The following is a 14,661-nucleotide window of genomic DNA, read 5'->3' on the forward strand; positions in this document are numbered from 1 at the left end:
ATCTCCTTCTGGCTAGGGCAGGCTGCACCATAACTCGGACTTCTCCATACAGCATAACGGAAAAAATACTCAAGCCAAAAAGGAAGAGAAGGCACAGATCTATGGCTCTTAGAGAATCAAAGGGGAAAAATCCTCCTTGCCTCATGCAGGGCCTGATCCTGTGGTGGTACCTTAGGGATGGCCTCCTCGTGCAAGGATGGCACCTTAGCGAAGGTGCTCTGAACCCACGCAGGAGTGAACAGCAGGCCACTGGGCTCTGAGCAGCTGCAGGGGGCAATCCCCACAAAACAGGTTTTCCAGCCACTGTTGTTACATGGTCAATTTGACTGGAAAAAAATTCTCCAGCCTTCCATTCCAGTTTAAATTCCTGGAGACCAATACAAATACTGCACTTGTTCCAAAATATAGCCACAATTGTTTGTAACTCTTTGGGTTTTTTGGTTCACGAGGCAAATACTTATATATATGTGTGTGCATGTGTGTGTGTGTGTGTACATATATATACATACATATATATATGTGCATATATATACATATATATATATATATATGTACACGTACACACACACGTAATTCCTGCTAGCACTATTTCACAAACTGTACAAGCTTAATTTCCCAGCTCCTGACAAAGTATACTTAAAGACAGTCTACCAGAGTATGATAATTTAGTTAGGAAACAATTACAGAAAAGTGCTTGGAACGGGTAAAAATAATGAAGTCATAAATACTGAAATCATGCATGCTTGATCCTTTTAAAGTACTTGTTATGAATTAGTACTATCCTGATACATTGTGTCACTATATGCTGCCAACGCTCTTCAGCTTAGGTGCAGATCATTTTAAAATATTTTAATGCCAGATCTTTTCAGCCAGAATATTTATGAATATTCAAAAGTTTTCTCACCAGTTCCCTTGGTCTCATGTTGAAAAGGATTCTTTCCGCATTCTCACTGTCATGCCTGCTTTCCATAATAGCCAGCAAAAGCTTGGAGGCATTGTTCTAGAGATACAAAGCCAAGTTAATGCAAATTTAAAATCTATTTCATGGATTAACGATCCTTGCATTTGTTTTAATTGAGATTAGGAAGACCACTTTTTTTTAGTGGATAAGATTTTAAACTGCTTGCATCTTTTGTTTTACTGACATATTTAATAGGTTTTTTCCCCATTTTAATGTCAGCATACTATAAGGCTAACTAACCATGCAAGCTATATTGGAAGGAACGCTTTAAATATTAAAAAATATTTGACTTAAATTCAGGGCTTTGTTCTATACTGTGCACCAGAAATGAGATCCCATTTGCTTTTCTTATTGCCCACCTAGCAATTTTTGCCACGGCATTTTGTTATAACAATTCTCAACAGAGGTAATTACAAAATGTATTACGCAAAAGGTTTCATCATTCAGGTAGGCTTCCTTCCCCTTTGTTTTTCATAAAGTCTTATTGGTTATTATTTGAAGGCTATAAAATAAACTGTTCTCATACATTCCTGGATTTTTGTTTCACTACCAAGTATTCCTGGGGAGATGTATAAAGATATCCTTTATTTTGTCAGCTGGCTGCTTTTCACTGAGATTTCTCCCAAGGATTAAATATCATGAGCTTCAGCAGCAGTAACCCAGTAGTGCCTTAGACTTGGGGGACCTGTCTTACTTCCAGTTAAATCAATGGTAGTGAACAGGAGAGGAAGAACGTTTTCGGAGCTTAAAGCACTGTAACAGGCCTCAGCGCACACCAGGTCAGTTCCTAGCTCTGCCAGAAGCTTCCTGTGTGATTCTGGATAAGTCGTCTAACTTCTCTGTAACTCAACACCTTGCTGCAAGGAGGAGTACAACAGCTAAATTTGCTCATCTTTATAAACTGCTGAGACACCACGCTCGTGTTCACCTCTTCGATGTGGCTTCTGAACTACTTCCCCCAGTGACTGCTTTCTGGCAGAGTGTGTTTGCTTTGACTCATGTCTCACCCCTGGGCAGCAACCCCTCCTCTGCCGCCTTTTACGTACCGACCTGTTTGAATACTTGGAAGGAGAAGGCAGTCCCACAACAGGGACAGGGGCTAGTAAAACACTAAAACCCATGATACAACCTCGTTCTTGGCTGCCTGTTGCCAGACTTCAGCATTTCAAGCTGAAATTTCTCACAGTGAGGGTGTGCCTCAGATGATTAATTTGGACAATTTCAGAGGAAAAGGGTTCAGCTGTTCTTAGGACTGAGACAGAAAAAAAGGATGTCATTTTCTGCATGTTCAAGCAACTTCTGTTTTGAGCAGCTTTTGTATCGCCAAGTTTTGATATAAGAGCTGAAAATTTGGAGGGCTAGAGGCCAAGATAACACAGGCATATACATTGCAGGCCCCAGGGAAATCCACCCAAATTTGGCCAACTCATAAGCATTTTCTAAATTATTATTTGAATAAAATACTGCAGAAACTTGCTAGAGTTTCACAACTAAACGCCCACAGACCTTCTTCTCGGTGGGCACAGAATTACAAAATCATGGAGGTTGGAAGGGACCTCCAGAGGCCTCCAGCTTCCCTTCGCCCTGCTCTTTCAGCAATCTTACTCCCTGCTCAAAGCAGGTCCAGTGAGCACAGTTTGCTCTGGGCTGTGTCCAGTTGAGTCTTGAACACCTCCAAGGAAGGCGATCCCAGAACCATGCTGGGCACCACTTCCAGGGTTTGACCACTCTGATGGGAAAAAAAAGTTTATCTAATTGGAATTTCCCATGTTCCAGCTTGTGCTTGTTGCCTCTCATCCTTCCACTGTGCACCTTTTAGAAGAGTCTGGCTCCATCTTCTCTGCAGTACTCCTTCAGCAGCTGCAGATAGCAATAAGGTCTCCTTGAAGCTGTCTCTGAACCTCTCCTCATACATTGTGGGCTCCAGCCCCGGCCAGCTTGATGGCCCTCAGCTGGACTGACTCCAGTATGTCAATGTCTCTCCTGTACCAGAGAGCCCAAACCTGGACACCGTACTCCAGATGAAGTCTCACAAGTACCATTCAGAGGGGAATAATTGCTTCCCTCAACCTGCTGGCTGAACTCTTGCAAATACAGCCCAGGACACTCTTGGCCTTTCCTGCAAGGGTGCAATGCCGATTCATGTTCAACTTCTTGTCTATCAGGACCACCAGATTTTTTTCTACAAAGTTGCTTTTTAGCCAGTCAGTCCCCAGCCTGTACTATTGCATGGGGTTATTTCATCCAGGATGAACAACTTTGCATCTGCCTTTTTTCAAGTTCATAAGGTTCCCATCAGAGCATTTTTCCAGTTCCTTCTGAACAGTATGCTCCAGCACAAGGAACAGCAGATCAGTCTGCACTTGCTCTTCCATACTGCCTGCCTATACATGCAACGTGGAGGAAAGCACTGCCTGCTTTAAAAGAGATTAAAGTGGGACTTGGGCAAAAGGGAGAGTGAACTGGAACAAAAATTTATTTCAAGAAAACACAAAATGGTGTGCAGCTGGAGTGAGGCTAGGAAAAGACCTGAAGGCAGGGAACCAAAGAGAAGAATTAGGAGGTATTTCAGACACGCTCACAAGGTGGATAGGAAACCCATACTCTCTTGGAGAAGTTCCTGGAGCAGCACCTGGAGGCTAGGCAAGACGCACACAGGTGATTCCAATGTTACTGGGTGGGCAACTAAACTGAGTGCAGAGTATCTCATGAGGAGATGGAAGAGGAAACAACTGGAAGTAAAAATCAGAAAAAGGTGTGGAAATGAGAAAAAGAAATCAGAACACATGAAGAGAACTCAAAACAATGGTATCAAGGGAGCTGTACAGACAACTGGAGGAGTGTAGCATTAGAAGTCAGCAGGGGAAAGAAGGGGAAGGCAGAAGGAGGATGGATGACCAGAATGAGGATTCATACACAACAGGGGAACTCGGAATTTCTAGGAGAGGAGACTGGGCAAGGAGTGAGAAGACAAGAAAAAGGTGACTGCACTTGCCTACACAAGAAAAATGAGATAAGGACAAATAAAAAGGGATAAGGAAGAGACCAGACTGGGACTGGCTGGAGGAGAAGGGGCCAGCACTATGATGATTAGAAACTTCCATATGATTTTTTCCATAGCATCCCCTCCCTCGCTCTGGAATCAAATCAGGATTGTGCATTAGGGAAAGGAAAGATCTAGTCAGATCCTTTGCCTTGCAATCTAAGTTGCAAAGGTTGAACATGCACAGTGAATGAGGCAGGAGATCCGGGGGACAGAAAGGATGGCATTTTGATTAATACTACTAACAGGGTCCTGCTCTGAAGAACTGGATTCTTCTGCTCAGGAGTTCCATTGCAATGATGAACAAGGCAGTTGTGACAGCACTGGCAGGATCTCAAAATGAGGAGGAGGGAAGGGGAGAAGACAGGCTGCCAGGTAGCCTGTGAAGAAAGGGCAGGAAACACTGCAAGAAGGCTCCAGTCTACTCACTTGTCGATGAGGAGGAGTTTGAAACCATTCCCAGTGAAGACTACCCTGGGGATGGAGAGAAACCTGCTGCAGCTCCCAGGAAGTGAGGAAAGGTAAAGGGTTGGTAGGACTTTCTGTCATGAACAGTCAGCTTCTTGCTACTGGCTAAGAAAAAGTGGCATGCCGTGGCCTAGAATTTCAGCCAGCTGTCACACTCCCATTTTTCAGCCCCAGAAAGGGAAGTTTCAGACTCCTAAGCCACTTTCTCCTTCCCCTTCACTATCCCTCTGATCACTTACACCTAACTTTGAAGTGCTCATTTAATTACTTGTTCCTCATTTTCTGGATGCTTTGAGACTCTGGGATATGATTCTACTCCAAAGAGGAAAAGAGAACCATTAACTATGAAGACAGAGTTCTTCAAACACATTAGTACTGTGAAAAATCAGTACCCAGGTGTTACAAAATGGATACCCTCAAGTAATTTTGACCTTCATTTCTCTTTGCCTGGGTTCCCATATCATCTCATAAGAGCTTGGGGAAAATAAATTCACGTTGCTTGTGAAGTAACTAGATACAGCAGAGTAGGGCTCCACATGAAAAGCCAAGAAAGACATTCATAATTTGCCTCCCCACTCTTTTCTAGAGAATTACATGAACTACTAGATCGACAGCATCTCTTCATCCTGCCACTGTGCACACAGCAGATCTTGAGGTCATACTACATGCCAGGGCTTGAATACTACCCAAAAAGGAAGGTTGGGGTTCACACTCAAAACAACAAAGGGCAGAACAGAACATCAGCCATTGCTCAATGAACACTGTCTATCCTGCTTACCAAATGATTCAGGAGTCCAGTGGAAAATATAATCCATAAAGATGTAATTAAATACCACATCACAAAGCATGTGCAAAACAAGCCAAATTAAGATGGCATGGGAAAATATAATCCTGCATTGCCTAGCTTTGCGGGGGGGTGGGGGGGGGGGCAGGGGGTGACTTTGACATAGAATGTTCCCTGAAAATAGTGTCTGTGCCTGTCTGTATGTACGACTGTGTGGGCCTACACACTTTACATTTTGCATTTTCAGTGCAAGATTTAGTGTGTTTACAACTTCAGAGTTGCCTAAGAACAATGACAGATTGACAATGTTAAACATTACCTGGTAAACTCAGTGCCGTATTATCTGGATGTGTTGCCATTCACAACAAAGACCAGTAACTTATTAATGTGGATCTAATTCTTGAAATCGGAATCAGGCCCACAGTCTGAACCTTTGGTATCATTTACTGCAACTTTTGCTATTTTAGTAACACCAATGCTGGTGTCAATTTTAGTAACACCAATAAAGTCTCTTGCGAACTGGGCCAAACTATTCCTTGTAGTAACCATCAATAAGCTCTATTCCTGGGTATTGTATAGAAAAGTTATTTTACATCCACCTGCTAGCTACATGATATGGCAAACTAAAATGACACTGGAATGAATGTAGCTAGATCTTTATAGGGACTGGAATTTAAACTTCAAAAGAACTATCTGCATATTCAGAGTTAACTGTCTGCTTAAATGTTTTGCTTGAGGGGGGCCTGAATTAAATTGCCACTCAAAAACGTAATTACAGTTATTAAAATCATGTGTAAAACACTGTTGATACAATGTTTCATTGTACATGATATATAGCTGTATTAATTATTTTATTAGACATCCATAATGTTGCCAGTATGATGCAATGCAGCTACCACAAATTATGTGCTGGTTTTGGGGAGGAAACAGACCATCTGCAATGGAAATGCTTCATTCTGAAGACAAGAAAAAGCAATAACCAAGGCTCCTTCTGGACAAGTTCTACCCTACTTGGCACACAGTACAGCTGCAAAGCTCCCCTCTGCATGCAATGGCACGCAGATCAGAGAAGCTTATCTAGGAGCCTACCCTACTCTCTAGAGAATACAAAACAAAACACAAGCCTTCCCCCACTATAATCCCCCCCTCCCCCACAACACAAACATAGGACACTTGAGGAGGGAAATAAAATACAATTTACCTTTACCTTGTTTTTAGCTTTATTTGACATTTTAATTGAAGGTCATCTGATATATTATTCTTTAGCCACAACCTTTCCTTCTCAAGCCATTTTCTAGAGTGCACTATATAGAGAGAATGCCTCAGTTGTTACATTACCTGAACAGTGTAGGCATTTATCAATCCAGTGAGATTTTATGCCCAGAATATAGAGGCTTCATGCTAAATATATAGTATTGGTTTGATATGATTCTTTAAAAAAGTTGAGGGCAATGGTCCCAGGCACAACAGTGGGTCAAATGGCCTGTGGCACAGGGCCTGATGCTGATTCAGAAGCTGAGCTGAATTCTTTTACATTTGTTTTCCAAGGCTGCTGAGTATATTATGCTATGGTAAGATTAAGTAAATTTCAGGTTGCCTAGAGCTCTTGCATAGGTATCTTTTCTATTTTACTTAAATTTAAATTAAAAAATTTGCATTTACTGTACCTTTAGCTGAAGCACCAGGTCCATGCAGTATTTGCCAAGAGGGTTTATGTCATTCAGGATGAGTGCAATTATAATATCAATCCCATTAGACTCGTGAGTGGCTATGCAGGTCTACAAAATAAGATAAAAGAGTGGGGTCAGGTGAGAGGGAAGGACAGAGTGTGAAAAAGAGAGAAAGAGAGTGAGAAAGAAAGAGGGAGAGGGTGAGACATGTTAGCAAATTTCCAAAACAAGGCTCTGATCTTGAACAACCCTGTAATAGCATCGAACCTCCCAGCCAAAGCACAGCAGCCTGAAAACATGCCACAGGAGCATGGGTCTAAACTACACAAGGATGAGTCTTGTGTAGCACAGAGCTAACTCCAAAACTGCTAACAGTGCTAACTCCAAAACTGCTAACAGTGAAGTACACAACTAAAGAAAAAGTAGTGCAAGCTAAAATATCCTCGCCAGGAACCACGTAGGATTTGGCACCAAGTGGTACAAGTCACAGAGAGCAGCGCATAAGGGCGCTGCCAGATCCAGGGACTGAAAAGGTCACTTTCAGCAACTTCTCTAATCCCTTGGGCTCTAATCTGCAGTCAATATAGTAGGACCAAGGTTTTCCACTTACACGTATATGAAAAAGACACTTGAATGTAGGCACAACCAAATTTGCACACCTAAATTCTTAATTTGCACTCAGCAATCAGCATTAATATGGCTATCTTACAACATGATTTGTCTGTAAATATTACAGTTTTCTACATGCATTTATGTACACACAGACTTCTCTGGATACAGAATAAAAAACTGCAACTATTACAAACAGTACTTCCCAAATGCTTTTACAATTGGAGCTCTGGACTTTCTAAACCATAAAAAAGAATGTCAGCTAAATACTACGGTAATTTTTTCTAATAAGTTTATAAGACAATAGGGAAGGAAAAGTTTTCCAGAAAGATAGAGAAAGAAAAAAAAAAAAGATGAAAATGACAGCATGGAGGATTTGCCTCTGAAATACACTAAATCAGATTTGCAGTTGGTGTAAATAAGCATAACTCTTAATCCTGAGTGACTTCCCAGCAGATCTAAGTAATTAAATCTAAGTAATTATTTCCTTCCATTACCACTGTTCTTCTGTAAAGTTAGAGAACAAGTTATATTGCAAACATAGGGTTTTTTTCCATCTCTATCCTGTAATTATCATTCTTTTTTTACAAATGATTTTCCCCATTCATTAGGAGACTGAGCATGACTATTTAAGATTTAGTCTACTAAAGGATTTTTGTCTGTTTGCTTTTGAAGTATTTTAATAAGGCGGTTAATTAACAGCAATGGCAATAGAAGCATTTTGCACTTCATTTGTAGATCTTAATGAAGTAACTTTAATACTTCATGTACTTCTTCAGCTATTTCTAGTATTAAGAATAGATTGAGTCCTTGTAATTTTCCCCACTACAATTTTCCCAATGCTAATCCATAGTGAACATTCTGAAATTTCATCCATTGTGACAACTTTACTACAGTTTTCTTCAAATCATGTATAGTAGCACGTAACTAGTTTCTTTATCCTTCAATACGGCCTCAGCATGGCATTAAAGATGCACCTATCAAAAGCCACAATTATGTGCTTCTAAAAGCCTGCATCAAGCAAGGCACAGAAACATATATTTGATTAGAAGCAAGATCTGTAGTCTTATTCATTTCATTACTGGTATCATAATTAGAGATGCTGACAGGTAGTACAGTAGAACAGCGAGTTAAACTTTGTGGCATTTACGTGAATTAAGGAAAGTACATATTAGTGACTTGTATAAAGACCACCAAAGGCAGGAGGCATGAAAAAGGAGAGAGCAAGATTGTGTTTGCAATGCACTTCCATAATTGTGACTGGAAATCCAGAGTGTTACAAACTAAGGCTTACACCATGACCCACTGAATTCAGACATAAAATTCTCTCCAAGAGGACCAGAAAGCCTGTACTTAAGCTGACATGTACTACAGAAAGAGTCACATTTGAGTTTTGACTTAAAAGGATTTCTCAGGCCTTATGAAGGCTCAAAATGTGCTGAGTTAAGTCATAGCAATTACAAGAGAGTTTACATTATTAAGAACATGAAAGAGTTTATGATGTCCACACATATACAATAAGCTCAGGGAGATTCTTCTGCATCCAGAAATTATTTGAGCCCTACCTGATTTTCATGGCATGGACCTTGGCAATATTCAGTCAAGCTTTCCAGGGTCTGGTTCACAAGAGCCACATTCCTCTCATTGATGTAAAGTCCCAATAAGCCCAGTCCACCTGTTGTACTTCCACAGATACAGTCTAAAAATTGAAGAGTCTCACAAACAAGGTTGTAATTTGTTTTGTTGTTCTGATGTCTTAAAAAATTCTGGTGCATGGGGAAAAGGAATGCAAAAAAAGTGAGTTAAAGTCAAATACACAGTCTTTTTCATGAATGTATTAATGTACAATTTACAACCACATAATCACTTAGGTAGTGAAGTACACTACACTGTAGAAAATACATGCCAGTGCAGCAGTTCAGAACTACTATCTGATTAAATCAGTAGAGGAAGGAGAGCTTATGCATGTGAACTTTGCAAACATCTGTACTGGCCTCAGATGTCCTCTGTATGTCCTGCATATGTGCCCTCATCCGCCTTTTGGTACCAACCCTTCTCTTGGGAGTTACCTTCCGCCCAGCTGAGCAGGTAAAATGGCACATTATGACCAGTCCTTTGCTGTGGCACTATCTTAGCTCAAACCACTCCCCACACTGGTTTAAGGGAGGCTGCTGGATACTGCACTGAGGCACATCTGCAGAAAATTCATTTTGGAAAGGCTGCTACCTGACCAGTAATTTCTACCGGAGGAACTGAGAACAGGGACACATGTAGTATCTTAAAGCCTTCAGTCATAATAACTAGGGAAAAGAGCGGTACCCTAACTTTGTCCAGAAACTTTTCGTGGTCTTAAAGGCTGTGGTAAGCGATTGACCATTTGTGCACAGAAGCTGTACTAACAGTAATATTTAGAAACTTCTCAATTTTCTGTGGCTATGCTGCAGTTCCTAGGCAGTTCTGAGGACATAAATATGAGCTCAAACAGAGCATGAAGATGGTCCTGGAAAGGGCTATTTTATCCTTTGGACCAAAAGAAGAACGGTATTTTAGGCACCCCAGTTCTGTAATGGGAACCAGACACAGGCATGTTCTTCTTCTCTCATGAAGTTCAGGCAATATGGGGCTCATGTAATATTCCTTTGGCAGGACTATTTTAAGCTCAGCTGAGTAACACACTCTACCTGGAGCTCTCGGTTGTGGTTCTCACACAACAACTGAAGAAATCTCAATATTGGCTGCATGATTGCAATAGCAGGGCTCATTATCGCTTCTTCTGTGGACTTGTCTTCTGCATTTGCAGCATCTGTTCCTGAGCCCATAAGATCTATTTCTGGGTCCATTTCTCTCCTGTACACAGAGTAAGCCTTGGACGTTGCAGAAGATGCTTCTGTTAATTGTCCTTTCATACCCTCTTTCAGATGCAGCGTTGAATCCTTTACTGAAAGTACAGATAATTTTCCTTCATTTTTCAAAATTTTTCTCCTTGTTTGATTAAACAATAAGAAAACAATAATAATGAATGCAACTTTTTCTTTTTTGGTGCCTAACTTTTTGAAGACCTCTAGGCGACTTACAAAGAATATCAAGGCAACATTCATGCAGGGATAGCATGTTCCGAATAAACCACAAACCAGACTGAAGCAGAACATTAAAACAAAAAGCCCTACTATTTCTCTTCCATATACAATAAATGATGAGAACAATGGAAAGACCACAGGGTGGGAAATCGGTTCCTGTTCTTGCTCTTGTGAAATAGCCCCATTAGCAGCAGCCTTTACTTCTGCTTCTCTAAAAATATGGGGCTGTACCTTTTACTGGTGTAAACTGGCATAGCTTCACTGACTTCATCAAAGCTAATCTGATGTAAACAATTAATATATGGCCTATAATTTAGAGAAGAGTAGGCAAGTGATGCAAATTAGACATGATTAATAATAAAACATATTGCTCAAAGCTGCATAGTATCAGTGGTGCAACACATTCAGTTTGTCTACAATGAGCTTCCTCTTCTCTCTTTTACAGGGGTGCCTCCTTACCTCTCTTCTTGGGAACAGATACAGTTAGGTCACTATCATCATCTTTCTTTTTGCTCCCCAGATCAATGGTGTTAACTGTCACTGTTGATCGTATCTCCTGCTGAGCAGCTTTCATGTGGTCATACAGGACTTTAAAGAATTTTTCTGACTTTTTTTGTTCCTTCAATTGCTGGTAAGTCGAATACTGCAAGAAAAGATACTCTTTAGATGTCTGTGTTCTAAGGAAGAAGAAATACAGAAATACAGTATTTCTGTGAAGCAAGTAATTACTTCATTCACACAAAACGAATACTGGCCACTGCCTGACCAGCTCTTTGACAAAGTAATATACAGGGCCTGGTAACAAGGATTGATAATAACATTTTAAAATGTGGAGAAAATGATGAAAATCAGTGATTTTTTTAGCAGCACTATTTGCAGTCTTTAAGATGTCACAATATCATGCCTTGAAGTTAAATTATTTTGTGACATTCTCCATTTATCTAGGAATTCTAGAATTATAATATTCCATCTATGAATAATTGTGAAAATGTTGTGAAAACAACAACAAGAAGCAAAAAAATTCAATATATATATGTAATATTACAGTTTAGATTATAATGCATTCTTTGTGCTTTACAAACACATAAACAGAATTAATATCTTTGGTGATCTAGTATTACTGTCAGGCAGGTTGAGCACCAGTTTCTTCAGTTTACAAAGTCTGTCTTACAAGTAAAGGCCTTTTAAGACCCCCAACAATTAATTTTGGATAGCTGCAACAAAACCTCACTTCTTTAACATTTTCTTGCTCAAATGTTATTTCTCAAACATACACTAAATTTAAAATGGACACATTCTAAGGGTGACAGATTGTATTATCTCTTTCACAGACTAAAGATAAAGGATGGGATTCCTCTCACTTAACTTTTATAACCTAGAAATGAAGTTGGTTATCTAGGCTCCCTTCACAGGCAATGATGAGATATGGGGACTTGCAGGGAGTGATTCATACTCTCTCTCCTCTCTTATGATACATTTGCTGACCATAAAGTAAGAATAAACAACCACCTTATTTGGCTAAAAGAAGGTAAGAGGAATATCATTCATAAAAACTAGAATCCACAGTTTAAAACAGTTATACCATTCCGTAACTATAGAATGGGCTGTCCATCTTCTCACACAGGCAGTTTTTCTCTCTTTGGAGATTTTGATAAATCTCCCTAAACTTCTTTCAGAAAATAACTGAATTTTTCTGCCATTATAAACTTGAGGACGCTGCAGCTTTTAAATTTACAAAAAGGAACATGAAATAACTGGAGATAATATTGGTATGGCAAAGAACAGATTTTTAAAAGTACTGTACTACACTGAAGGGGACAGTTGAAAAGTGTTTTCTCCTATTGAAGAGTTCACAGTATGAGATATTGCATGATAATAAGGCATATTTCCATTTGTATTATGGTGACACACTGTTTGATGGGAGAAAGTTTTCACAGAACTCACTGCAAAAAAGTTGTTTCCATTTGTCTCTAGACCACACGTATTTGAAAAGCAGTATGTGAATAAGAAATAAGTACCTGTGTTTGTGTATTTCCACCTTCAAGCAATGCAATACCAAGCAAAATGCCTTCTGAGAAGATTCTGTCATTTTTAGTGTTTACTATAACATCTATGACTAGTTCTGATGCTCCTTCTTTATCCAGAAGGCACTGAATATCAAACATGGATACCCCAGACTTATCTGAGTCTTGTCCTGAAAATCCACCTGCAAATTAGACAAATACATACCACTGATGTTAGTTTTACACAGGCAATACATGTATATAAAAATGAAGTCATTAATAATCTGTCCTTTGGGCACAGATGCTACGTAATGAATTTAATCTTGAAATTTTGAGGAAAAATTCTCCTTGATGCAAACGAGATCTTTGCATGAAACTGCAATGCTGGGCTCTGACAATAACAAATAAAACAAAAACATAAACCATTGTTCTATTGTGATATTTGGACAACAATGAATATTTAAATTACAGTGGCTTGCCCATGGAACTGCTTTTTAACTCCACTGTTGCTATGCTGAAATCTGATACCAATTTCAAAGAAACTGTATATGTTTGTCTTACATCTTTACACTTTGTAGAAATGGAGTGAAAGATCTGGTTATGGGTATGACCTTCTAACTAAATGCTTTTGCCAATACAATTCCCAGTCCATTAACATCAGGATGACGTTCTTGAAGAACAGAGACTTGAATTAGTCTAAATTAATGAAGGTGTGATTTTAAAAGAATTTGTAAAATTGTAGTAAATCATCAATTGACTATATTTTATTATTCCAGATAATCATCTTTCCTGCTATAATCACTTTTAAACTACTTCATGAAGAAAAATATGGTATTGCCTTAATCAAAGCAGTACTGTCAAAATGTTTCAAATTTTGTGCATAAGGAAGCCATACACATAAATACTTTATATAAAGATAATAAAAAATATTAAATCTTTAATATTCTGTTTGCTTGGGAGCAAAATTTGATGTACAGGATATTGGGACTGTAAATATCTCCAAAGTGTCAACACTGAAACAGCTAAGAGGAACAGTTGCACAACAGTTGCAGTTTGGAAATGCCCACAAATTTGGGTACGCCTTCAATATATGCTGAAAATGGCAAGCTATATTGTGACTTGGCTCTATACCCAGTTTTTCCCTCACTCCTTACTACACATACTATTTTGTATTTTTCAGAGATGTGTCTACAGTAACTTCCCATGGCTTCTGCAATAGAATCATAGAAAAAATCTGGTTATAAGGGACCTCTACAGATCATCTAGTCAAACTTCCCACTCACAGTTGGTCTAGCTTCAAAGCTAGCTAGAGTAGGTTGCTCAGAGTCTTGTCCAGTAAAGTTTTGAATAACTCCAAGAATGGACATTCTACGGCCTGTCTGGGAAACCTGTTTCAGTGCTTTGCCACACTCATTGCAAAAGGTTTTCCTTGTATCTACTTTTTTATATACGTCAATAAAAGAACTGGAATCTCAAAAAGCCTGTTTCCAGAAACAGCAACACCTTTGTTCAGAAGTTCTGAGCTTTACTGAATTTCCAGAGGTGGACTTACTGGCAAATTAAAATTGTGCTACCAGTTTCAACTGAACCAAATCATTAATCTGGGAGGTTGCAGGGGGGAGGTCCCTACTTTGGTGCTGCTACATGCACAACAGCCATCTGAGACAGGTGCATGCAACTTAAAAAAAGGAAAAGTCAGATACTACTTCTCTTCTACCAAGTTACAAAACTTGTTTGATTTATTCACCAACTAAATCCCTTGAGCACTTCCGATGTGCCTATCAGAAAAAACAGTGATGCCAATTTTGTTTTTCTTAAATGATCTTTATTTACCTCCTACTTGTGCAGTTTTGCTGTAGCTACCAGACAGAGGCCCATTCATACCACTTCCATAGTCTCCTTTAAAGTAACGATACAGGAGTATTTTCCTTAAAGTGTTGCCCTTTAGGAGAAAGATAAAAATAGCAGAACAAATTACAGTAGTGGCCAATCTCCTTGTTTTTAAAAGCAAGCTGTTTAACATAGATACATAATTTATTAGCTTTT

The 14,661-nt window shown here is 39.4% G+C and overlaps 1 protein-coding gene across 5 annotated transcripts in view; it reads right to left on the reverse strand.

Annotated features, from left to right (window-relative positions):
- The window catches only part of ITPR2 (inositol 1,4,5-trisphosphate receptor type 2), a 272,287-nt gene that overhangs the window by 69,178 nt on the left and 188,448 nt on the right, over window positions 1-14,661 (reverse strand). For all 5 annotated transcript variants that reach the window (XM_026114016.2, XM_026114015.2, XM_026114018.2 and 2 more), the window contains 7 exons: window positions 14,449-14,557; window positions 12,631-12,818; window positions 11,072-11,255; window positions 10,217-10,473; window positions 9,101-9,301; window positions 6,924-7,034; window positions 905-1,000 (listed from right to left, as the gene is read on the reverse strand). In XM_026114016.2, coding sequence (XP_025969801.2) covers window positions 905-1,000; window positions 6,924-7,034; window positions 9,101-9,301; window positions 10,217-10,473; window positions 11,072-11,255; window positions 12,631-12,818; window positions 14,449-14,557 — 1,146 coding nt within the window. The remainder of the gene's footprint in view (window positions 1-904; window positions 1,001-6,923; window positions 7,035-9,100; window positions 9,302-10,216; window positions 10,474-11,071; window positions 11,256-12,630; window positions 12,819-14,448; window positions 14,558-14,661) is intronic.

Source organism: Dromaius novaehollandiae, chromosome 1 (assembly GCF_036370855.1).
Source record: "Dromaius novaehollandiae isolate bDroNov1 chromosome 1, bDroNov1.hap1, whole genome shotgun sequence".
Lineage (NCBI taxonomy): Eukaryota > Metazoa > Chordata > Aves > Casuariiformes > Dromaiidae > Dromaius > Dromaius novaehollandiae.